This window comes from Pyrgilauda ruficollis, unplaced genomic scaffold, assembly GCF_017590135.1.
Source record: "Pyrgilauda ruficollis isolate IOZ18807 unplaced genomic scaffold, ASM1759013v1 scaffold4, whole genome shotgun sequence".
In the NCBI taxonomy this organism is placed as follows: Eukaryota; Metazoa; Chordata; class Aves; order Passeriformes; family Passeridae; genus Pyrgilauda; species Pyrgilauda ruficollis.
This window is the reverse complement of record NW_024525489.1, coordinates 16,170,039-16,196,953: the sequence shown is the minus strand read 5'-3', so window position 1 is coordinate 16,196,953 and position 26,915 is coordinate 16,170,039. Positions and strand designations below refer to the sequence as shown.

Here is a 26,915-nt window from a genome sequence, read left to right as displayed (position 1 = left end):
GCACAGTTCTTTTTATTCAAATGTTTTGAGATCTGTTTATGTACATATACAGGTATACATATAATACTTGCCACATTTGGCAGCTGTTGTTTAATGCATACAAGGTAAACAGGTACTTTTCATAATGAAACCTTGCTTAGTCTGATGAGAGGCATGAAATTCCTAAGCAGATGCTTAGCTCACTAAAGCTGTTTCTGGTCTTTATTTCCAGTTTCATTACTTTTAGTAGTTTGTAACTTTAAGTCATCCAAGATTTGTTACAAGTAACATAAACTTTGACAGAAGTTTTTTTGTTGTTTTCCTTTTTTATTTCCCTTATTTACTCTTCTCTTAATTGTTGTTGTTTTATTTTGTTCCATCTTGTCACTTCAAGCCTCATCAGAAGATTGAAGCACCTCTGAATAATCTCACACAGAGACATTGTGGGTTTCACATGTGCACCTTTTTTAAAATAAAGCAGGGTCATCCCCTTTGCCCATTTGTAGGCATCAACAGTTAACACCAAGAATTTCTACACAAAAAGCATGCCATAATGAATTTATAACACACCAGCTACAGAAATAAATGGCTGCCTTCTTTTTAGAGAAACCACAAATGAATTAAAGTAAAGCAACAAAAAAACTTCTTCACATATGCCACACTTATGGAGAGGACCTATTTATTCCTGAGCAGGCTGGCAAGTATCCATTGGTGGTCAAGTGGGGGAGAGGGAGGAGAAAAAGAATTTTAAGCTGAAAAAGGCACAAAAGACAAAAATATTGAGGCCTTGAGAGAAAAAAACACCCTGAAATACATTTTAAAAACTATCTTCAAACCATGTTGTTTTACTGATCAAAATAGTATTCAGTGATGATGATAAAGCTGAACATTAAAGATGATGCAAGGTACTCAGGACAAAATTTGTCTTTAACTAACAAAACCCCTAAACACTTTAGATGGAAAAAACCTGAAGAAAACACATAATTATCTCTTTAGAACCTCATATTCCAACACCTTCAGATATTCAGTATATACATCTGGATGAAGAATCAATAGGAATTCAACCTAGAAAAAAGTGTGTTTTAGTTTTATTTTTGTTTTTTTTCATAGGTACTGCTTACATTTCAGTCTCACCTTTTAGACTGGCAAAATTACTTGTGACAAGTATTTGAAGTTGAGAATATGGGGAACATTTTTTTTACAGGATTTATAAAGTACATTCTCATCTGTTTGAATGCAGGTACATCATCACAGAGGAGACAGTGCATACAATTTACAAGAGATATTTGTAGTAAAATTCAGAGATACATAACAACAAACATCTCAATATAATACTAACTTGGAAGCCAGGTGCAAGTTTTTCAAACTGTAAATGTATTTTTAAAAAGATACTGCCTTTTAAAATCTTTATATATTGAAGCATTTTCATTAAGATCAAACATTTTTTAAAACCAGTAAAATTATAGCAGCAATATGGGAGAATATCTAAGCCACATGAACATTATTAGTCAAAATAAAACCAAACATGAAATATTACATTAGTCAGATGTTTGTGTTAATACCAAGAACAAGTAACACACAATTACTTATGTCAAACCAAGAAATATGGATTTGTTCATCTATGAACAAATCTGTTATATACAAAGCAGGGTTGATTGCTCACTTTTACAATCACCTTTCTGGAGTGTCCTGGAGAACTCACTTGAATCTTAAATTCCAAGTCTGACTAAGATAATGTTTTCATCTTTGTTTAGTAATCAAGGGTGATTTTAAATATGGATTCCTTAAAATGAAGCTTTTTTTATTTACACTATTCAAAGTTTACCTTTCCTTCCAACAACAAAATGTGCAGGAGGATTTACTACATGCTATACAATGAAAAAATAGACTTTAAAAAGTCAGAACAATGCAAGTAAAACTGTACAATGTTTGTTCCCTGCTCTAGTTCATTGCACTATTAAGTTAAACTGGATGAGTTGTCATGCCCAGATGACTTACTGTAGGATCAGAAAATCCACACACATAGAGGAGGTAAATGAATACTGCTTTAAGTATAGTGCCATATGAAAAAATACTATGAGTTTTATCCAAGGAAAGCTTCTCATCACAGAAAGGAGCATGGCTAATTCTGAAAGGCAGCCCTCTTCATGTAGGACACAGAACTGCAAAAAAACCACAAATACACGTTGATAAATATCAGTGAAGTTGATCTGCATAAAAATGTAATGCATATACTAAAATATTTAAATGTTGGATTCTACCCTATTAGTAGCACAGTAAAATCTAGTAATCAACTGAAACTGGCAATTAAGTTTTCATCCTCTCTCAAAAGGTAATGAAGTGACACAACCCACTACCTTTAACTAGTATTATCCAGAAATGAGTTAACTAAAGGTCATGTCTTAAATAGTGCTTTTTAAAGTGTTATATCAGAAAACAGAACATTAAATAACAGGTGATGCATGCAGTTATGTTTTAAAAATATGCACTGACAACTTGAGATTCTAACTCTACTTTCTAATTCTGGTGTGGGTACTAGAATCACACAGTGGCAAGATAAGACATGTCCTTCACGTGTTTCTCATTCCTGTTTTAATGTAAGACACAAACCTCAGAGCAATCCAGCTTTCAAACCAATGCTAGCACAACACAAAAGCAAATAAAGAAGTCAGGTGTAACAATTAAACAAAAACTTCAAAGGCAAGTAAATAAATGTTCTCATTATCTGAAATACTTGCATAATTTAAAAATAGAACAAGGTGCAAACCCTTCATTAAAACAAAATAAATTATAAACTTTTACTTGAAAGATCAGATATGAAATAGCAATGAGAGAGACGGGCAATTTTTCTGCTTTCATGACATCTACATTCAGAAAAAAGAAGAAAACAATACTAGACACTTCATGCATTTTACTAACTAGTAATGCATAGCATATTATTTTTATCACTATTTTTGTCACAGTTACTGTTTGAGGATAATTGGAAAGGAACGCAAAGCTTAGCAGTAAATACATCTTATAAAGTTTACTGTAACGACGCATCTGATTTCAGAGGAAATAATTTCAGCTGTAAGAACATACTTATATATTTTATGTAACAGTTATGTAGATATTATTCTTGTACACAAAGCTAGATCTTCACATTTTGCAAAAACTGGAAGTTAAAAAGTAGTAATCTTGAAATAACATGTCTAGATGTGATACCAGGCAATCTAACCTAATATTTAATTGTGTGTATACACTGGTTAACATTTCATATATATTACTGATTTGTTCTGGAAGTAGCTAAATTAAGGAACTCTTGCTTCCAGCAGATTTTGTCAGATATTCTTCACTACCCACATAGCAATAAAACAAGATAATTCCCCTTCCCACAATGTTGTCCTCAGCTTCTACTTTAAACCTGCTGTGAAGTCCATCCCAGCAGGCCCTCTCTCCCTGTTCTCATGCCCCAAAGAAACAGGAGCCCCTGTACGAGCCTTCAAGTAGGTGAATACATCAGACCCAAAGAGATGCTGGCTTTTCAAGGCAACAGCCACCAGCTCAATGCAAACAGCAGCTCCAGTCCTTCTCCTACCTAGATGCTGTTCCCTACAGTATTTCTGTTACTCCCACAACACCTGCTTCTGTCTTGTAGGGTTGAAATTGGCAATCACTACTTGTGAAACTGAAGAGACAAGCAACTGCACAGAGGCATTTTCTTCAGAAAGCAACCTAAACTTGCATACTGCAAAGATTACAACTACATGACATATAATATACATAATACTAATAATATAAATATTAATTTTTATAATAAATATAAAATACGACTTGTATTATTGCACTTGACAAATTAATCATTATGCGGAAAGTCATTACAAAACCGCAAAGTTTTAAAAAGAAAGTAAAAATTCAATGAGCACTGTCCATACAAAGACATTTTCATCAAAGGATATGGTACTTACTACTGTTGCAACACCTAAACCAAATGCAGCTACAAGGTACAACACCAATATCTCCATCTGCTTTACAGCTTAACTTGTGCACAAAAAACTTAGCTTATTTATGTCTTTCAATGGATATAAGCACAGAGTTTTCAAATCACATTCTATTAGTCCAACCATCAAAAAAGGTCAATAGAAAGATGAGAACAAACAGCATTTAAATACTGTGACCTTACTAAGCTGCCAGCTTCAGTCCAGAAGTGTGCTTTCTATAATAAAGAATTTCAGTCCTGGTTTGGTATTTCTTTCCCTGTCAGTAAATTCATTCCCCTACCCTTTTTCAAATCCCAGTTTCTCCTTCGTGACTCCTAGTGATAAAATACAATAACAATATTGGTATATTAAAATACATTCAGAAAAAAGCACAATTGCAAATGCTGGTCAATTTCATGTTACCACCTATAAATCATACACTAGTGGGAGAAGAACTAGAGTTCACTTGCAAAGATAATCACTAATTCCCTTTCATTTTGTTAGGTTCAGGATAGATGTTCACTGAAAAGTAAAATGAAACAGAACCTCACAAAAGAAAAAGTATCCCTTTGAAAATAATTTAGGCTGCAATAACAGCAACACGAACAAGAGAAAATAAGCTGCTACACTGTACCAGACTCTTCACAGGGTATGTACTTAGTCTGGCTTTGGGATACTTACCTTTGAGAAGATATTCCTTACAGAAAAGATCCAGGGGAGAGCTAAATGACCCCTGGAAAGAGGGACTTAAGCATGACAAGGAAAATGATATTTTTAACATTTTGGGGGACACAAGGGGGCAGTAGAAATTGGGGAAAGAAGATGCTTTAAAGAAAGCAAGCACCAGAAATAATTTCAAAACTAATAATCCTACTGAGAAATGCATATAGAGGTGGTTTTATCCCCTAACATGAAATGGCCAGAGTTGTTCTTTTTAATTTATTTATTACACTGGATTTGCACACACCACGTTTTGAGGATTTCCACTTCCAGCACTTCAGCAGGATTAGTTGATTATGAAAAAAAATCCAAGAATGATCTATGGTAACACAGAAAGTCAACAGCAGGTCTGGCTGCAGAACTGTCCTTCAAGTTCCAGCTGTTGTCCGAACAACCTTACCCAATCATTATTAAATGAAGATAGTGAGTATTAGTACACACAGAGGGTGTCTGTGTCTTCCTACATGATCCAAATTTCAGAATTATTGGGCATTTAGTTCAAGTTATTCAAGATTACACAGAATTTCTGAATTCTACAAAACACAATGGAATTCAGAGAAAATATAAACTTATTTCACTATCCTCAGAACACCAGTCATGTGGTAAGATTTTGTGTTACATCAACAATTATGCTCAATCTTATGGTTCCATTCACCTTTCCATGTTCACAGCATTCTTCTACTTGTTCCTTTACATTGTACTAACAATACTTTGGCAAAAATCTTTTTCCTGATATTTTTTTCTTCAATTTTTTGCTTCTGAACAATTTAAGTAACTTTTCAAGAGTGAGCACTAGTATCTGGGCAAGTCTGTTAATAATTCTGTGGACAGCTGTAACACTGACATTAAGACTGCATATCCTATTTTTTTACATACCACAGAATAGCAAGACAGTGCTGCTTTAAAAAAATAATCAAGAGCATGTTTGTAAAATTTATTTTTTCTGCTCTGCAAAACATAATATAAAGTTTGAAAAAAGTTTTTATGTCGGTGCAGTCAGATGCCAAACTGGATTTCCTATAAAGCTACACATATCCTAATGTCACAGGTAATTTACTGGTTTTTTTGTTGCAAGACTGGAAAAAAATGATCCTCAAAGGAACATGTACTTAACAGATTTTAAAAGAAGCAAGTACCTCTAGTGATATAATTCACACATTTCAAAATTTCATTTCTTGATTATATCTTAAGAAAAAGCAATAAAATCCATTCTGTGTAAAATGAATACAATTACCACTACACCATATGGATTAAACCACTGGGTCCAGAACTTCTTTCAGGAAAAAAATTTAAACCCTAAATCTTCTTAAAGATTTTTACCTTGCCAAGACATTTTTAATCTTTACAGTGAAAAGAGCAGAATCCTCTAAAAGTAGGTCACTCTTTTTATTTCGTAATTTAAAAAATAGGTTAGAATTTCAGGTATTAAAGCTCGGCTGAAAGTTGATCTAAGTGGTTGTTAAGAATTCAACCAATCTCCTCTTAACAAGCTTTAAAAATAATGTCCAGACAATAGACTGGTGGCTGGGAGTATTTTGTGCCATTAAAGCTTTGCAGGAGTTTCAGGCCAAAGTTTTAGTGGCAGAAAAAGAGCAGTAGGTTACAACTTCAGAAACAACTGGAAGACTTTGCCTGTGCCACAGAATAATCTACAGTACAAGGTAATATTGTTAGTTGAGTTATAAATATTTAATATAATGTCAACATAGCATATAAAGCTTAGTTAAGGCTATACTGAAAGGAAGAGTAAAATTCTACGCTCACTAGCTCTGCTCGCAACTATCTGCCACTGAACACACAAACCCACACAGGATGAAGAAAGCCTTGGTTCTGTTCACTAAGGAAGTGGTAGCTGTGGGGAAATTGACTTTTCCTTTTGCTATGAGTGATGTGAGTGATTGCTCTTCATGAGCCCAATATTTGTGTTCCACAATTTAAAGGCAACAGTATTTGCATATGATGGACAACCTGTTTGATCCAAGACACTCAATGCATGGTATTTTTGCAATTGCTGCATCGCAATGGTAGAATATCCTTGGTGATTTTTAAGTAATGAGCATACAAGAGGCAGGAAGGAACTTCAGTTCAAGCTTCCTAGCTCATCCTCTCATATGTTCAGGTAGTCTACTTTTATCAGCCTTTGCTTTTAAAAAAGATTTCTCCATTTCCCTAAATTGCCAGTTTCTCCTCAATATCTCAGTAATCTGAAAGTCCTTCTGGGTAGATACATCTTAAAATAAGAGCAGACACTGTGAAAAGCACTGTTAAATCCAGTCACTTACTACCAGATGTACTATGAAGAGCAAAAAGTTTTAATTAATGACAACAGTTCATCCTACTGGGACAAAGATTCTGCTTCACAGAAGTATGGATTAGTCCCATCAACACTAAAAAAACCTTGAACATGATCCTACAAGGCTCACATGCAAACACATCTGTCTAATTTAGGAATAATTTTTAGAAAGAATAAGTAAACAATGGAAAAATCAAAGGAATAAATTGAAAGGATCTCTGCATTCTTATTGTATGTGGCAGTTCTTCAACCCTACACAAAACTCAGAAATGGATCTCTTTCAACAGGAAGTCTCTTGGAGCTTCCAGAACATTGAATGTCTTTTTCAGATTTTCTGAAGTGACAGCAGACTATATGTCATCCATAACTCAAACCTTTCAAGTATCTGTGAGATGAGATTATGAGAGTGACTGCAAGTTTGTGTAAGAAATACAAAAACCTTTAAAAATCATATGGAGTGAGTGAAGTCAAAAGACAGTATATTTGAAAACAAGATGAGACTTGGAATGCATGATACCAAAATAAGAGAAAAACTTTCACAGCATATGAAAAGCAGAGTATTATAAACATTTTGGTGGCAAACAAAATGGCACCCATAATCTTTCTGTACAGGTATTTGTTCAGATCTTGGGAGTTTGATGCATTTGCTAAACTTTAAACACTTAACAAAATTGTGTCATATGCCAAGAATTAAGTAAGAACATAAGCATTAGTAAGATCTAGGCAAAAATGAAGTCAGATGTGAAACATTTTAAAATAATTTTACAACCTGGAAACTATCTGGAACAACTCCTTTAAAACTAAGGCAAACAGAATTTGTTCATGTCTCACATTCTTTAAACACAATCAATGTGTAAGACTGGAAAATAAATGACTCATACAAAAACTTATAAAACAATATCTCAAGAAGGTATAATAAATGAAATAAATACTTTCTATTATTGATCAGAAGGTAGCACTTGAAATGAAGCTGTAAGCACTCTGCATAGCAAATGCTATGCCATGGGTAGTTTGAGTTCCAATTACTAAAAAAACTGTGCAATGGAAGATTTTAACTATACCCATTTCACTTTGTAAGCCAGATTCCTTTGCGCCTGCTGATGTCATTCAGCAGTTTGCTATATTTTACTAACACAAACAAAATAAACATATTTTATGTATGAACTGTACCTCGGAATGCTTGGACAAAACAAAACATAAATGAGAGCTGTGTTTGATTGAAAGGTAACATAATTCATGAATGCTGTAGGATCACTATTTTCAAATACACATTGTAAGTCAATCAAGTTAATTTAGAATCCAATAAAATCCCTGCTGACAAGCATACTCACCCTTTAAAATATAGTCTGTTAACAAGCTTGGCACTTTCTCACTATCCTCTTTCATGGCATGCAGAACTAAAGAATGAAAAAAAATCAGATATTTACTCATAAATGAAACATAACACATAAAACAAATACCTTGGAGCAGCTCCAACTGCTCATAGAGATACTACCATGAGATGTAAGAAATCTCTTAAGTGAAAGATGAGAAGATACAAGGAGACATCACATCCTCTCCACCTTTCACTTGTGTAATTCTCACTGAGCTCCACAGTTTCTGAAGGCAAGAGTCCCATTTAATGTGGTTAATATTACAGTAAAATGCCATCAGTCAGAACAATAAGCACCTCTTCCCTATAAAAGATTCTAACCAAAAGAAAGTCATGACATCCAAAAACGAAAGTATGCTAACAACTATTGATAAGCTGGAAATCTCAGAACAGAAAAGTATGCTTCATTACTTAATGTCTTTGATCATTACCTCAAATAATGGAAAAATACTGTGAATGACTATATGGAAATATTAGTGGTGCTTTTTTTCCCTCCCTGAAATGGTGAATGTTATCTGCTGTAGATTCAAAAAATCTTAACTACATTACTTAATTCAGCACTAACTTATAATAACGCAAAAATGCCATTTTGTGACATATAGGAGTAGATCTTGTCCATCTTGCCTATTTCTGAAGAAGAAATGGACAAGCTTTACTGGACATGTGTACACTTGTCTGTCACTACATAAAGAAAAACAATGACTATTATTTATAAAGCGCTCAGGACATGACTAAAAGAAGCAAAATTACAAAATTCTACTGAAAAGCAATATTTAATAAACTCCAAATTCCTCATATGAGTCTCTAAACTCAAATTATAACAAGTGTTTCATTTCAATTTTTACACTGAAGTAAGACATTAGTGTTCATAACTATGGAGTAATACAGAGCTTTGAAAGAAAAAACAACTGAACAACCAACTAAACACCTGCATTACTGCCTGCCTGAACAACAGCAGAGACAGTGAGTCACAGATCTGCAACTGACTCACAGGATCAAGTTCCAACCAGCCCACAGAAATCAATATTGTTAATGCTCTTTTTACAATGCATCTGTGCGAGACCTTTTTTTAATAAACCATCAAACAACACAAAATGTTTTCAAGAGGCTTTAACATGTGGTTAATAGTGTCAAGTGAAATTTGAATATGGCAAGAGGATAAAATTTCATGGCAAGAATAAACATAAAATGAGAAATCCTTTGTCACAAAGTAAGTACAAATTAACACCTAAGGCTGTCTACTGTAGAAAAATAAAGGGAACTTTAATTCCTACTTAAACATTTCATTTACTCTGGAATTTATATAATATTAATTTTCTATTTCCAGAAAACAACCAATGAGCCTTTTACCACCCCTCAGACACCTGTAGAATCACAGAACTGCTGCTGAAAATCACCTTAAAGACATAGTGAGATTCTCCACTGAAGCCTGATCAAATGCATTGATGCACTCTACCACTTATTTTTAAACTGTTCCTATAAATATCCAATGAAGGAGATGCTATTGACTCCTAGAGATGCTTTGCTGTATTAAACCACCTTAATAAGTATTTTTTAAAATACAACCTTGATTTCTTGCAAATTGGAATTTAAAAAAAAAGCCCAATAAAATCAAACAACTAGAGGATTTAGAACTTGCAATACTTTTGAGGATCTTGCCTAAAAAAGATGTGAAGAACAGGGACTTCAAAGCATTGTCAAAACTGTGTTCGGAATTTCTAATTATCAAAATTTATTAACAACAAAACCACCCCACCAAAACCAGAGAGAAGCAGGCTATTTTAAAGGCAATCAAGTGCAATCATTATTGAACTAGTCATAAGTATCTTGACATCCACTCCATTTTGTCAAAGTCATTACAATAACCTCAGTAAAGCACAGCAAATGGAAACAAACAGGGATGTATCAGGCACTGTAAGACCAAATTTCATGCTATGCAGCTAATATCAAAACATGGGAACATTTACATTCTGATACCTGCAGGATTCTGGCCTTCAGGGCTTCAGACAACAGCTAGGAAACAAACCTAACATGAAGGCTCAGGAAACAAGGTGGCCAAAATCTATGGTTAAAATCATGCATCTTTACATACATGCCCTAGGGTAAGAGGGAAGAGAGAACTGGATGGATTCACTGCTTTGAGCAACCATAACTGGATATACAACGAGGAAAGTATCAGGGGAATTTCATATGCTCACTTTTGGTTAATGTTTGAAGGTCTTCAACAGATGGGGGTCCATTTTTCTTCTCATAAGGAATGACGGTTGTCAAGTACTGTCAAATGAAAAACAGAGTTACTTGACAGTCCTTTCATGCAACTCTGTTGTTTGCATTTTGTAAAAATTGCAGCAATTGAAATTGCGAGCCACAAATAATCACATTTCAGAACAGATTAAATTCTACCTTTCCATCTCAGAGATTTTATCACAGAAACCAAGTTTGTTTTGTTTCTTTTTCCAAATTCTGTGGCCACTAGAAGTCATGCAGCTAACTGTCCTCTCTGCAAAGAAATGATGTTGTCCCACAGTTAGGTGGAAATGTAAACAGATGGCTTTCACCTTCTGCTGCTATACACTTCCAACCAAAAAGAACAAGGCAAGCCTAATGAAACATAATACCACAGAATACAGAATTTGATTTAAATTATCAGTTTAAATAGCTGAGTGTACTAACAGACAGTTTCAAACCAACTCCTTTTAAATTCTATTTACTGAAATCTTTAATTCTAGTCTGCTTAAAAAAAAAAAAACAGCAAAATTTCTGAAATCTTTCAAGATTTTCATACCTGCAGTGCAACTAGGATTAATTTTCAAATTCTTGACGTAACCCTGCTGGGTCTTATAGAACATGCATTTTAGGCAACACCTTGCTTTGCAGCCTGTATGAATGCATATTCTCCTTAAAGAGGTCAGAATTTCAAAAGTACTAAAAGAGCTGGAATTTTCCTCAATGGAAAAGCCTCCTACAATTTCTCTCAAGTTAATTTTTAAGACTAAAAACAGGAACTTTATTCTGGTTTTACAGCTACAAGGCAGTAGGCAAAGTAACCCTCAATGTCTCATTCAGCTTGACATCTAAGTAGTTCTCCAGGCAACGAGCAGAAAACACATTACAAGCAAGGTACAAGGTCTCCTCCTCCCCTTGGTAACAGCCCTTCCTTCAGTGAGAGCCAGGTGTAACTCAGCCTGTGGTGAGGAGCTGCACCTTGCAGGGGGAGCTGAGGCTTGCCACACGCAGCTGTAACCACTGCCCTGTTTGCAGCAGGATCACGCACCTCACGCCCAACCACGACATCTGCCTAAAAGCAAACAGCTCAGCAGCACTGAACCAACTGCACAGGTGGTGCTGATACCTCCCCAAGACCTTCTGCAAACACAGGGTGCTTTTCTCCCTCCCTTTTCTTTCGGCATTTTTTCATGCCCACTCAGCACAGCAAAGAAAAGCGTGCAATGCTTCTCAGGAAACAATCAATTTTCAATTTCTTTTCCAGGAGATGTAACCAAGTATCACCAGAGAACTGTGCTCTTAATAAAATCACCAGAATCTATAGCTGAATATAAGGCTGCTGAATCTGCCAATGGCAGAGATGAAAGTGGATCTGCTAACACAGAAATCAGATTTCTGGCTGTCTTTCCCAGCCTTCAGAACTACGTGGCATTCTACCCTTCACCTGGACAATAAAACACTAGGATAATTCACTGTACCAAATATCAACTAACCCTGTTTCGCTTCTCCTGTAAACGTCACCTTTCATTTTTCCTAACAGCAGCAATCAAAAACAAAAAAAAGGAATTTCTTAGTTTCCAGAAATATTTTCCTTCTAGTCATCAACTTTGCAGCTGTAACAATCAGTCTCTATAACAGCACTATAAAAACTCATTTCCTGAATTACTGTGTGAAGATAACATATTATGAAAAGAACGAAGGAGTGACTGAAGTGTAGCTTACTGACAAGACCAAGTGTTTAATCTGCTGTGACCTCTAAATTTTTGAAGCAGATTTGATGACATGATAAAGCAGCAATTCCCACTGCAATTTTTCATCACCTAAGAAAAGTGTTTGATATGCCTGAAAATCAAAGTGAAGATGACTGTCTTGAATTTTCTTCTGGAAATATGATCCCAGAAAGAGCTACCAACATTTCAATGTTTTTTTTTTGACTACATTTCCAGATAGGAACAGGGAGTTCCCATTGGAGGCTTCTCTTCACATGGTGAAAATCTCTTAAGTAATTTTTATTTATGTCTCAAACATATGCACAGAAAATGGGACTAAGATTTTAAAAAGGGAAGTACCCACTATAAGACAAAAAATCCTAATCAAACAAAACCCTCCCCAACAGAAAACAAATGCCATAGAAAAATAGATTTCCAGGCATAAATCATAAAAGAGCTGGTATCTCTTCTACTTTCTGCCCTACATTTAATTTTAAATTCATATTACTTCTGTGACTTCCTTTAAGATACAGGAAGGGGAATAAAAAACCCCCATAAGGGGTTTTCTATATCCATAAGGATATAGAAAAAGAGAGATCATACTTTTTGGGAGATCAACATGTATCAACAAGTATGATCAGCATGAAGAATTACATTAGTAAATTAACTCAAAAAATGACTGGAAGAGTCAGTCATTTTAACATATGATTATACTATTTACTATTTATCTATATAGGAAGCAGTGAAAGTCTTTCAACCAAAAGTATGATGGGGTGGCATAGCTAGATAAGCTCATTTTATGAAAATATATGATAGTTAAAATATCTAATGATACAGGTATAAACAGCTGTAATTTATGGTTAAGACAGCCAAGGAAAAAAACCCCAAAAAACCAAACCAGCATACAGGTACAGCTTTACTAGTAGTGTAATAACACAGAGTGATAAAAAGTCCTGTTAGGTAAGCTCTGTACATGTGTTCAAGATCCCCAAAGCTGAGGACAAATAAATAACTGGATCAATGTATTCATAAAATCTCATACATACATATGCTTTGCCTGAGCCTTTGATTTCTAGTCTCATGATTGCAGAATTACTTGAGAGGAGTTGTTTTACCTCCTAAACTCCTCTGCAGGATACAACACTCATCTTCCAGACAAAAGCCTAATCAGCCTTGACTTCTAAAGTACCAGTCAATTTATTGCCTCAATGGACTTCTCACCAGGGAAAAAAATAACTCTAATGGACTCCTCTGACAAAACTGCATAAACTAAAATAGTGGGTACACATTAAATAATGTGAAATACCAATATTTTGTTGTGTGCCAAAAGACTAAACAACAGCACAAGCATTAGCTTGTTCACTAAAATTCAGAATGCAGTTAATAAAATACATACTACAGATCTGAAATAGCAGGCAAGTTATTACTTCGAAATAGGGCATAAGAATCTTGCTTCCGAGGTACACACAACATCTATAAGATGCTTCCAAGGTACACGCAACATCTGATGCCCACTGAAGCTGTCTCTGCTCTACATTTCAATATTTAAATAACCAACAAAAAGGCACAAACTTGCCTATAGCTCCTGTATTTTATATTGGTAATCTGCATTGCACGTATTTGGCTACTTTTAAAATAATGCAGTTCTCAAAATCGAAAAAAGTACAGTCTATACATTTTCGAGGTGCTACTCTGTTTTTAGATGTATCAGCTCTGAACATTTGAAGAAAAAAGAAATCAAAACCTTTTTTTCTTACTCAAGTTGCTAATGCTGAAGGCTGAAACACTACATCTAACCTGATACACATTCTTTGACTGGTTATTAGATTTTTACAGACATGCAATGTATCAAAAGCACACATTATGTTAAAACAGACTTTCAGCCTGGGGTAAGAAATACAGGTTAATAATTAGCTCAGTGCATCAGGGTATCAAGCCTTGAATCTCTTGAGCTGCTGAGGAGAGAAAGAGACTGTAGGCAGATCAGAAACCTGAGGTAGGGAAGCAGAGATTCCAGCATTTTATTCTGTTTTTTCCTGTCTCAGCATTTATCTTCAGCTACTGTCAATTTTTAAGATCTCAGCTCCTACCAAAAGTGCAGGCAAAGAATGAGAAAAAAGGGAGAAGACAGCCCAGCACCTGTTTCTCTCCACTTGAGTTTCCAAAGGTGTGGCGGAAGCCATTCTGTATGACATTTGAGATCCCTTCCATGCTGAAGCGCTAAAAGTAGTGAAAACAAAGCAGAAAGAAAAAAAAAAAAGGGACAGAGAAAAGTTCAGAAGTCTATTAATCAGCATTTATCAAGACTATGAAAGACAAATGGATAAGACAAGCTCCCAGGTGTATTTCAGCACACTTCTATTTCTTTACTCACCTACTTAATTTTTTTAATTAAAAAGAAAACCTTATAATGGCAGTTAAGCAGTATTTCTACACCAATATTTATTCAAACAAAATCTTCACACTGCAGACTTAATAATCGAGACTTGCCTTTTACGGCTGTTTCATTTTGAATTGTATAAAAATAGCATTTTTCAAAGTTCAGCTCACTGTAAAATTCCCTCTAACGTTTGTGTTTGAACAATGTACGTTTAGAGACACTATTGACACCAATTTTTCAGATTTTAAGCATGTACTAGAAACACTGTTCAGAGGTAGTAATTTTCAGCTCCAACTCTTTAAAACTTTTAATGCTTTCATGCTTCCTTTTCCACAACTGAAGCATAGATTAGTATTGCCTATATTCTATAATACTATAAAATATACACAATTAGATAATAACACACCCATATTGATTTCAAGCCCCACTGCATGGAATCATGGAATCCAAGTAAAGTAAAAGCAGTATATAATCCAACTACACATTTTTCCTTGAACTTTGTAATCCTTTTTGCTTGTTGGAGAAGTAAAAAAAAATCAAAACATTTTTGATGTTTAGCATGTGATATAAAATCACCAAGTGACATAAACATAAAAAGAAGAAAGAGCCAAGCTGCTGACACAGGGCAATATGATGAGCACACCTCAGCGTGTTTATCGGAAACTATTTATTTATGTGAGGGGAATAAAATGTGCTGGAATACAGTGTTATTTTACCTTCCAAAGCACACAAGGTCAGTAAAGACATACATTTTGCCAAAGCCATCTTAACTCTTTTAAGATATCCTAATTGAAGGAACGGGTATCTTCAGGCCCTGACTATTTTTAATTGCTCTCTAGTTTCCCCTTATGAAAGAGGTAAAAGTTTAGAAGTCTGAGAAACTGATTTACCCAAAGACAGTATTAAGGACAAAATAATTATAATATTTGGGGTTTTTTTTTATATTCAGTTATAGTATCTACAGGAAAATTCATTTTCTTATGAGTATGACAATTTAACTCTACTTCCAAGGTTTGCATTTAAATGAGACTTCAGTACAGTTAACAAAACAACCAATGAATACATTATTTATTAACAGGAACTCAGTCTTCACAAAGCTACTAGAACATACTACCTGCATGCACCACATTCTCAGCACTTCCAAAAAAAAAAAAAAGGAAAAAAGGGACTGCTGAAGAAAGGAACCTTGAACCTTGCACCTCCTTCTGGGAGACAGCTCTCAAATCTGTCCTTGATGACAGTGAAATCTATTTTCAAAGGAATCACACACATGCTGCTACAGTCTCACCTGTGAGCCAGTCTGTTCAATCCCTCTTAGAAAACAACCTGACACATCTGTATCTTGAAGCGACCAAACACCAAAATGTCTTATCCTGGGACCATGCAAAGTTATACCTGAAAGCATCATTCAAGTTTCTAATCTTTAAACTAACTAGAACAGCTTGTGAATCACTCAAGTTCCAAAACAAAGTAATTATTTTTCTTTCTAGGTAGAATATCCCCTTTTGGTTTTCCATGACTGGCAAGGAAAAAGGAACAATTCACTGTGCTCTTGTAAATGGATGACAATTTTGTATGGTTTTCCAGACATATACTTTCTTAAGTTCCACCAAAACTTAGCTAAACACACAAACATCTCTCATTTGACAGAAGAGATCAGAACCCTATTTGGGGTATATCACAGGTATCTTATGTTTGTAAATTTAGAAATAAATTTTGAATTAATTTTTAACATTTAATATTTCATTATAAATGTTTATTCCTTGTATTTGAAAAGAAAACCCCAAAACCATCTCATGTTGAACTGAAACATTATTTCTAGGACTTAGCCAAGATCTACAAAACCACATTTTTTGCATCCCATAAGAATCACTAAGAAATTCAAACATTAATATTCACTTGAGTAAATTTAAATTATACTAAACAGGTAAGAAAGAAAATATTGCATTGACAAGCTAATAACCTAATTTCTTTTGTTCTTTGACTCCTCTTATCCAACTCTACTTGAAAGACGTTTTTCCTTTTGTTGCTATGTTCTGTAAAGAATAAAACAAATTATCTCTTCCCTGTATACATGCACTACACTTTGGCCTCCTTCCTGTCTCTTGTTGAATGTAGTAACTGTGCCACAGGTTAGGAGATCCAGGGTAAGACCTTCACTTTTTTCCTACCTAGAAACCAGCATGATCAATAAATATCTGTGCAATGACAGTAAGAACAGTACTGAATTGCCTGCAAGACTAACAGATACTAAAATTCACACAGTGAAACCAAACACATAAACGCATTTGCCTACTGACAATAGAATGCAGAGTAGTACATCCAAAGACAGTATTTTTTGCAAGAAAGGTATGCCAGTTCCAGGCTGATTTGCAAACAGTCAAAAAATATTTTCTGCATATGAAAAGAGTAAAATATATGACCCTGTGAAAAAATTCTCAACAGGAAAAGCTTAAGCCTTGTTTGTGAATGAAAGCATGGAAGCAGGAGTACCAGGTATCTTAATATAATCTAGGACTACTACTTCCCATAGCAGAAAAAAAACCCCAAAAAAAGTTTAAATGTATAAAGACTTATAAAAATTTTCTTACTGTTCCAGGCATATGACCTCTTTCTTGTTTGCCATTCTGAGGACTACCATTTTTCAGCTTCTTTTTCTTCTTTGCTGTTTCTTTGTGTTCTCGCTGTTTGTTCTGTACTTCAATGAGGACAGAAATGAAGCTGTTTTTCACTTCCTTCTCAAACTCCAGCTCATCTCGTAGAGCCAGCTGCTGTACCAGTTCCTCAGAATAATCCTTAATAGCAGTCTCAATTTCTTCTAGCAGTTCATTTAATTCAGCAACAGACAATCTTTTGACTCCTACAAATAGTTCATATAAAAAGTAATATGTCAAGATTTTAAGCATGAGTAAACTTGTGGGAGTTACAAGAAAAATGTACTCTGAAATTTCTCAAAACAAAAAATTCAGTTCTAAAATCACATAGAACAAAACAATATTCCCAAAGGAATAAACACATCCCAGAGGTGACAAGATTAGCAACAATAAGATGGTTAAATTTTCTTCTTACTTCTGAGAAATCTGGGATAATCTGCAAATATGAAGAATGTGTTGGTAGTTTATGCTGGAAGCTGAATTAAGTGCTAAACTTCTGACACAGCTATTAACTATTAGTTTCCTCTCCACTCACTGTTCAAAGGAAAAGGGCTTCGTATTTTCTGAACTACTGGGTGATGTGTTACAGATAGCGCTATGACCAAGAAAATGTTTTAACGCTTGCTTGGGTTAAAAGAAAGCAGATCTTTGAGGACTGCTTTCTGTTCCAGTTTAGATCTGACACACCTAGGAAGCTGGCAAGTCCCAGCAGCTGCTGTGTCAAAGAACATAATCTTATTTGGCACTTGACAAAGAGCCAGTCCTGATTACACTGACAGGTACAATCTGTTTAAGGACACTGCATAGATACTTGCAATTATTTAATTTCATTTAATTAGTATAGTAAATATCCTGTCTACAAGAATACTTGTAAGAGAAAGCACCTACAGACAAGTGTTGAAAAATACAAATAAGGCCACAAACTACAATAAAGTGTAGCTCCTAGAAGCATCAAAGGTAGTAAAGTGAAATGTCAATTTTCTCTCTTAAATTACAGCAAGGAAAATTGATTGGAAAAAACTCCTTATCACTTACTTAACTGAAGAAAAGGCAATGAAACCCGTTAATTAAATTCCACGTCAAGGAGCCACAGTTTTTCAAGGTAGCTTAGGCCTTAAACTCTGTTCAAACACTGTAACAGTACTCAGAGAGTAACAGAGAGGGCACCTGTGAGTACCAACACTTAAGAACCAGCTTCACAGCCTAAAAACCAATTGTTCTAAAACCACAGGTGTAGGTTACCCTGCTGCAGTCCTGACTGATGACAGATCAGTTGTCATTATTGAAGTCTTGAAAGGGCTACATAGGAAATCCTCAGCTAATGCACGTGAGTGGGGACAGAGGAATTCAAATGCAGAAGACTACATGGACTGCAACTTAGTAGGCTGAGGAACTCACTTGTGCAACCAGAGCTTTATTTTTGGCCTGCCTTAATGTATGTCTTTTCCTGTCCAATAAAAAAGTAAATAAAAGTGATTTCCTGCTCTGAATCCTAAATGAATGAAAATCTCTGATCTATCCTATAAAAATCAAAAGTTCCTAGGAAAAACCTGTAAAAATTTCTGAGAGATGCAGACCAATTCTGAAGCACCTTCACACACTAAAAATAGGTAGCAAGAGTTTTTAATAAAGTAGTGACCTGAAAGACATAAAAGCAGAATCCGAGAAACTGCTGAAGCGAAGTTAAATTATCTGCCAAAGTAACTCAAGGCACTATTTGGTCGAGACTGACCTTTAAACTGTAAAGATGCAACAGACAAGATGAACTCCTGAGGCAAAGGAAAATTGACATGATATGAAATACTGAGCAAGCTTGATTAGCTCAAACCTTAAGACATATGGAACTGTCAGAAAACCAGGAAGCCCTGCTGAACACAATACATTTTGCTTTTCACTTTCCTGAAATTTATGTGTTGAGACAGTTAAGAGACCATTTTCATGGTTGGAATCTCTTCCATAAATCTGAAATGTAGCAGAAACTCTAAGTCATGCCACAAGAGGTTGGCCAGTTTTCTGAATCTTCTACAGAGTTTGTGTTGTTAACCCAGACTACAGGAAAGAGAGCACCAAACTTTTAAAGAAAGACAAAAGCAGAAAGATCATCTATCAAAAGTTCTTTGTGTCCCTACTACCTTCTAGAATTCATGTTGGTAAATGTAAAGATTAAACAAAATTTTCCATTATGAAACTGATTAGTCACAGGTTTTTTTTTACATGCAATTCAACCTACTACAATTTAATTATTAATCTAATTTCTCCTTTGCTTTGTATAGGGAAGCACAGATGATTTCATCTGAGTAGAAGACACAAAGGATATTTTTCATTTTTAAGCTTTCTGAAGAGGAATGGACAGGGAGGATCGAAAAATATGCATGGTCCTTATGGGGCAAAAAAGAAATGGTTGCCTTATTTTTGTGTTACTGTCTATCAAGACATGTTGCAATGAGTGAAACTGTATCACAGGTATGGTAAAGCTTTATTTACTGAATAGCTTTCAAGAGCTTTAGCTCATCTTAAACATTGTATTGGCTTCAAGAAAGTGTCCCACATTACAGAAAAATAATTAAGTTTAATAAAAAAATACCAACTTATCACTTTACCCATGAAGCAATCTCATTCCAATGTTTCAACCTTCAGCATATTTGCTTTAAATTTAAATTCTATTAAGTCTTATTTTTGTTCTTAGTCTTAAGAAAGCTGACAAAGGTAAGTCCTCTACCACTAAATCTAGGCTACTATTTCAGAACATTTTGAAAATATTTTTTGAATGCAGATATTTCATAAGAAGGACTTGCTAAGAATCAAGCACATGGCAAACTTATGCTTTAAATTATTTTCATCAAGCATAAGAGCAAAAATGCTAAATAAACACCACTTACTCTCTTCATAGCTGTTGTTTGTACTGGATCTCTTGAGGGTCTGAATTTCCTGGGAAAGTATAGAGAGCCTATCTGATTGGGTGGGTGTTTCATCATCTTCTGGATCAGGCGATTCCTGCATCATTTCCTCTATTTCTTCAATCACCTTTGAAAAACGAAAACCCTTATGAAAACCCTCCTACATGAAGAGCTTGCAATTTGAAGCAAACCTGGATGAAACTACCACCAAGACTAGATGGAAGAGGATCAATAAAATCATACTGACATTTCCTCCCTACCCTTGCTCCCTGTTACCTTGTAACAGTAAATTGGTGATGGCAAAACAAGAAGTGCTCTGAAACTATGGGGTTATTTCTATATGAAGGTACCCATGATTTTGCTTAAGAGAACTAAATTAAAGAGTAAGCTGGAGTATCTTTTCTGAAAGATATTCAGTTGAAGGAAGACACAATAACAAAAATCAGTTACCTCCCCCACTCCTTATTTCACCACATTTTTCTGTGTAAAACCAAGACCCCTGCCTCCACCAACCAGAAACTAACAAAATGAAAACAAACAAAAACAACGAAGAAAAAGTCACAAAAAACTCTCTGACAAACCAAAAAGCCCCTCTAAACAGCCTGAAAATCTGCTGTGCTTGTGAGAAGTTTTTTGAACTGATCCACCATAACCTGAAGCTGATTTGCATCCCTGGCATAAGACCTGAGCCAGACAAAAAGTATGACAACAGAAATTCTGTGCATAGATAGCTTACTTTACATCACATAAACTATTACATTTCTACGGGCTAAACCATTAAATAGACATCTGAATAAATAACACAGCAACTTTTAGAAGTTTAGAGGCTGTAGTCAGTGCTGAGATCCAGCCCACAGTAAAAAAGAGCCGAGGCAGTTCAAGCAGCCCTGTCTCCTGTACTATTAATAACCGTGTTCATCAGAGTTCACAGATTAACCATTGCTTAACCATTTAAGCAACAACAAAATAGATTGTTTGCTTACTAAAGCAGGATCTTAATAGACCTTACTCTCATTAACCTTACTAAGAAGAGCAATTTGCAAGATAACTGAAGTAAATCCATGGATTTAAAGACTTTAGATACCAAGTAATTTGAAATCTTAATAGCAGAAACACTGATGTGCCCTCATGTTAGGCAAAAACTTCAAAGAACTCTTGCTAACAGCAAAGCCCTGTGAAACTATGAAGTGCCACACAGTTATGCTAGAAAATTACAAACTCTACCATACCACTAAGATTCTGAAAATAATTTTGCTTTTTACACATATATTTAATTTAGTAGCATTCCTGACTAATTCATTGTAAGAAATACCAAAGATTTCAAAGACGCTGGACTATCAACCTCACCTGAAATACTGAAACACTTTTAAAATCTGAATGATGTAATGCTATCTCCCACATTATTAAAACCCTAAACAAAGAACAACCAAGAAGCTTAGCTAAAGTGAAGAGCAAGAGCAACAAAAAATAATAACAGACTAAAAAAACATTCTACACCAACAACACTGTCTTTGCTGAGCACTTTACCTGTTCTGCCGTGAAGAGTGGCTCTTCATTGATGCAGGAAACAATGATAGAATGCATATCCAACTGTTCTCTGAGCTCTTCATCATCTGACAAGTCAAGGTTCAAGTTGTCATTTACCTAAAAAGCATGAAAAGGTGCATTTATGTAAATATATATACACACCCCTAATGTGAAGGTATAAAATGCATGTGACAAGTACAAAAAACAAATGGGGACCTATCACTGAATTTTAAGAATGAAACTGAACTTGGCCCAAAATAATGGAATCAACAGTTCTTTCTGTCAAATAGCCTGGAAAATGAAACCAAAACTGCAACTGGACAAAGTCAAAATAGCTGTCAATCTTTAATGTCCATACAAAAAGACCATATACACACTGACATGCAGATATCTACATGGGAGGCTGTCAAGTAAATACTTGAATCTTAATTGAAGATTGCAGCTGTCAATCTTTAATGTCATTAAATAATGTCCATACAAAAAGACCATATACACACTGACATGCAGATATGTCAAGTAAATACTTGAATCTTAATTGAAGATTGACAAATGTCTGTGTGGGGTGAAAAACTTGCCTACAGTGTCTAATATTACACAAACCTCTTACTTTAAGTGCTTTTATGGCTCCACTTTATCACATAATAAAAGACATGGAAAAAACCTGAGAAGAGTTGATCCTGAACGGTGGTATCAGAACACTGGTATCACTCCAGATTATTTAAAAAAAAAAGTGTAATTGAATATCTCAGGGTCTTTTCAAAAAGAAAGAGAAGTAACACTGTTCTCATATATAAACACCAAATTATATTCATCCTTTCAAACCAAAGATATATGTAAGCTAAGAGACATAAGTCCCCTCCTTAATGAGTCAGGCATTTTACTCTCACACAGTAATATATCCTGGTTTATTTACAAAATTGTTTCTGTACTTTGTCTATTACTAGATTCTAGCCTAGAAAAGCCCCTCAAAGCTGCAACACCCAATGTCTGCCATGTGAGCTCAACTGCTTTAACTGATCTTTGGGCTAATTTACAAGCATTATGACTGGCTGTACAAAGCTCTTGCTCTCACAGTATCAGTTTTCAATTTTTCTTGTAATTCCTCCAATTTTCTCAGTTTCTTCAGAAACCTTAATAAGTTCCCAGATTCGTTTTGAACCTGCAACCAATATCCCCAGATAGCTCACCTGCAGGGATAAACACACAATTTTCACTTCTTCAGCCCTCAGAATGAAGTAAAATGTCCACTTTTTTCCACAATCTGAATTCCAGTAACTCTGCAGTGACAAGGCTCCACTAGGACTCTCTCTTCACCTACTACATAGATGCACTCCAATTTGGCATTTTTTAAATGCCTGCTGTCCCCAAATATTTTTTCACGCACATAGGATGTGACAACAATGGTGGGATAGTAAGCAAGCATAAGTAAGCAAGTCTATCTAGAAGGAGATCTGCTTTCACTCCTGACATCTCCAGAAACATTTTGAGAGACCTTCAAAAACATTTTGATAATACAGACTAATAAACCACCAAAAATGGCATCAGCTGTAACCTGGACTAAAAGGAACACCTGGCTTTCCACCCAGCCACACTCCATGCCTCCTGTCCTCCTGCTACCAGGGAATGAGCCATTTAAAAGCAATCTAGCAAAAACAAAGCAAACAAGGAATAGCACAATCCCATTCCTCATACCACTGCGCAAAAAACTTCCACCCAGCTACTTCTTTCACTGTCAGAGATGTACAGAAGTGTACATAGACCTGTCATATGAAGGAACCAAGATCAGGTCAATCAGCCTTATTGACCTCATATCTTTTCCTACTAAACAGGAGGAGAAATGCTTTCTGCACAATTTTGGTAGCATATTATTAGTTTCAAACACATCATGGAAGTGTTACTTAGCTGTTAGTTATCATTGTAAGGAAGATAAAACAAGATACTAGCTGGTCCATATGTGCTGTCACATATCCAGCAAAACTGCTGAACACAAAGCAGCAGAAGAAAAGTATGAAAGTATGTCAAACACTCCCCACAGCCTTTACACATCAGAAGGCATTCCATGTGGAGTGAAAGCTGAAAAAACTTCAGATACATTTAATCCATGAACTGGTTTTCTCTCTACTGGCAGCATATCTAAGATTCTTCCTAATCCAGCAACACTTTACACTTTTTTATGTACTTATGTACTTTCTTCATAACTTCCTGCAAGTAACTTAAAAAAAACTATACGAAACATCTTCTTATGTACTATACTTAGTTCCTTACCAAGAAATCCATTAGTCTTCCACTCAATTTTTCTCTGACACAAGGTCACAGCATGGCGGGGCTGTATTATTAGTTAAACTGTAGGAATTTAATTACTCTAAAGCCATTTATACATCTGAACAAGGACTCAGAAGAAACGTAAGTCAAATTCAAGGGATAACCATGAGATGCAAATCAAGAATCCAAATTAGCACCTCCCTCTACTGAACCCCAAAGTATCTTCTTCTTCAGCAGAACAATCTTTGCTCCTGTCACAGCAAAAAGCACCTGTTGATTAGCTAATGATAATCAATTATCTTTGACAGAAGCCAAAGCATTAACCAATTCTCAGGTTACACACTCAGGTATTTTTACAACATAACTGAACTTCACTATGTTTGAAAGATAAGCCAAATTTAACTTCACTATGTTTAAAAGATAAGCCACGATTTTCCTCAGAAAACCTGTGAGATGGGAATTCCTCACAGCTTTTTTTCCTGAAGTGTTTTAATCCACTTTTAAGATCATCAGAGGACAACCCTTTCTATAAACCTTGCTGAAGCTCTTAATTCTCTGTTCCTGCCCCAGAGAACTATTCTAACTCTTAAATAAGGAAAACAAAACAAGCTCTTGCACTTCAGTGTCTCCTGGGCCACCTTTCTTGTTAAACGAGCCATCTGACTGTGGAATTAGATGAACTTTGGGAAGTTCTCACTGGATTTACTAAATCAGAGTAACTCCTGCCTCCTTTCTTCCCTTACCCAGACCAGTGTTCAACATGAATGAATCATACAGCAGAAAGGTTTTATGTGAAACACTTTCTCATTTTACATGTTTTTCTATCATGCTCTGGCTCTAATGAAGAATCATCTAAAACTAACCCTGAATTATTCCAGCCCAGGGTGACAGAAACATCCATCAATGGTTCTTTGATTTTTAAAAAGCTCTCAAGTATAATAGCAAGTACTGAAAATATTTTCAGCCACTTAAAAGCAATATTCTTTTATAGAAATGCATAGTTTACTTCCCTGTTGAGTACCAAAGAGGGTACTTCTGCTGATCAGAACTTACCCCTTTTTCTGAAAGATTCAGTGTTGGCAAGTGCAAAGCTCTGGTGTGGGAAGATTTCCAGTCAACTGGCATCACGTTACCATAATTATCAGTCAAGGCATTCCAAATCCTGAAGAAAATAATAAAGGAACAAAAATGCAGACCTCAAAACAAGCAGCAACTGAATCAGCAATAACCATATTCCTAATGATCATATATCTCTATCAGTAACTGTATTTTCCTCCCTAAATATTCATTTGCAAGTTACTGAAAACATTTTTAGTGTTTTAAAGGTATGAGAAAATGTTTTTTGATAAATGTAAGTTAATTCCCTTTTTAAGCAACAGCAGAGAAAAAAAACCAATAAATGAAGACATAGCTTCTATACTAATTATGTAACTACACTCAAAATCTTTTCTGGGGGTGGATGAGCCTTTCCGTCAATGAAACTTGAGCTGAGCTATAAATTGCATTCCTAATGTTGTTTAGCAGAGGCTGAGCAGCAAATTCTGAGCCAAATATTTTATTTTTTTCATTTCCATTTATCACAGAATAATGAAAACGCACAGATCAGACTAAAACTTTGGAAGAAACAATTTTTTTTTCTAGGAGAGCTCAGCCCATCACTCTTGTCCTCGGTCAGTCTTTACTGTTTCTAGAGTGTGTATCCTCTCTGGCTGTCCTGGAGGCTGGCCTGTGCAGACCTGAGGCTTGAAGCAGCTCAGTCTAACCACAGCAGCACTGCGAGCAGGCTGGGGACTCAAGTCCCCAGCCAAGCCCTGCCTCCAGGCGCTATGCTGTGGGTGGATGTTTGGAATGGCTGCCCAGCTAAGGCTCACAGGAGGTCAGAGGAAAGGCCGAGGCAGACACAGAAAGGCAGACAGAGCCTCATCACTGCCCAGCATGATTCACGGTTCACTGAACTTACCTCAGTGTTTACACCACAGATCTAGTATTTTGCTAACAGGCTTTTTTTTTATTCTTCTCTTAGAAGAACAAGACATACAGTTGAGTTACCTTAAAGCAAGACAGCAGTATTTTTAATACAGATTAGCTGACTAAATTTACTATAAAATAAGAAACAGAAACATTCGCAAGATAATGCTAAAAACTGTACAGCAGCATGGCCCAGAAAGGCTCTATTCCTCCAGGGGAAAAACTCCAAACAATTATCGCAGTTGCAGCTGCAATTTTGTTCTTCACCTGCTTTCTGCACTTTCCACATTTAAATTCAAGCAGCGAGACAGCGGACACTTTGCAAGAAGCTAAACAAATACTAACCACGGTCACTGCACTCCTGAACCAGCACTTCTCGCTAGCTCGGCGGGGTAAGAAGCTCTGCGATGCTCACACGCTTCCCTGGCAGTCGGGGGGATAAAGCCAGAGGGTTCCAGGCCAAACCCGCGCCGCGGCGGCCGAACGTGCCCCCTTGCCGAGGCCCGGCGGCTCCCAGCTGCAGCCCCGGGGGCGGGGAAAGGCTCCGCTCCCGCAGCCCACAAGCCCTGCTGGGCTCCGCAAGGCCCAGGGGCAGCGCTCTCGCCGGGTAGGGCTGGCGGGCCGCGCTGTCCCCTCAGGCCGGGCCGGGCCTCCCCTCCCCTCCGCTCCCTCTCCGCGCCCCCCGGCCCGCACTCACTCATCGTCCTGCAGCGCGCTCTGCTCCGTGAGCGGCCGCAGCGGAACGCGGCTCTCGCCGCCGCCAGCCCGGGCCTGCGGGGGCTCGAAGCAGAGGGACAGCTTCGCCCCGAGATCCCCGCCGCCCCAGCCGCCCTTGTCGCAGGCAGCCTCGGGGCCGCTCCCCGCGGAGGGCTGGAATCCCGAGAAGTCCTGCCAATCGCCCGGGTCTCGCTGCGAGGTGGCCGCCGCCGCCATAGCTGGGGACGCGGCGCTGCGCGCTCCCGGCGGTGC

General features: G+C 36.4%; 1 protein-coding gene across 2 annotated transcripts; it reads right to left on the bottom strand.

Moving 5' to 3' along the window:
- On the bottom strand, positions 1-26,915 carry FEZ2 (fasciculation and elongation protein zeta 2). Of its 2 annotated transcripts, XM_041477156.1 has the most exons (9): positions 26,644-26,915; positions 25,032-25,140; positions 21,717-21,833; positions 20,172-20,316; positions 17,230-17,498; positions 14,398-14,478; positions 10,522-10,597; positions 8,283-8,348; positions 1-2,141 (listed from the first exon to the last, which is right to left on the bottom strand). In XM_041477156.1, the coding sequence occupies exons 1-9, from the start codon at positions 26,877-26,879 to the stop codon at positions 2,125-2,127; spliced, it is 1,116 nt and encodes a 371-aa protein (XP_041333090.1). In that variant the 5' UTR covers positions 26,880-26,915; the 3' UTR covers positions 1-2,124. The 2 variants fall into 2 exon arrangements, with proteins under 2 accessions (XP_041333090.1, XP_041333091.1); XM_041477157.1 differs by lacking the exon at positions 14,398-14,478.

Excerpts from the sequence above, each read along its gene's own strand:
- FEZ2 (XM_041477156.1), bottom strand. The coding sequence starts at position 26,879 with ATGGCGGCGGCGGCCACCTCGCAGCGAGACCCGGGCGATTGGCAGGAC. Across the intron at positions 21,834-25,031 it reads TGAATCTTTCAGAAAAAGGG|GTAAATGACAACTTGAACCT; the intron begins GTAAGTTCTGAT and ends CATGCTTTTTAG. Across the intron at positions 17,499-20,171 it reads AAACAACAGCTATGAAGAGA|GAGTCAAAAGATTGTCTGTT; the intron begins GTAAGTGGTGTT and ends AACTATTTGTAG.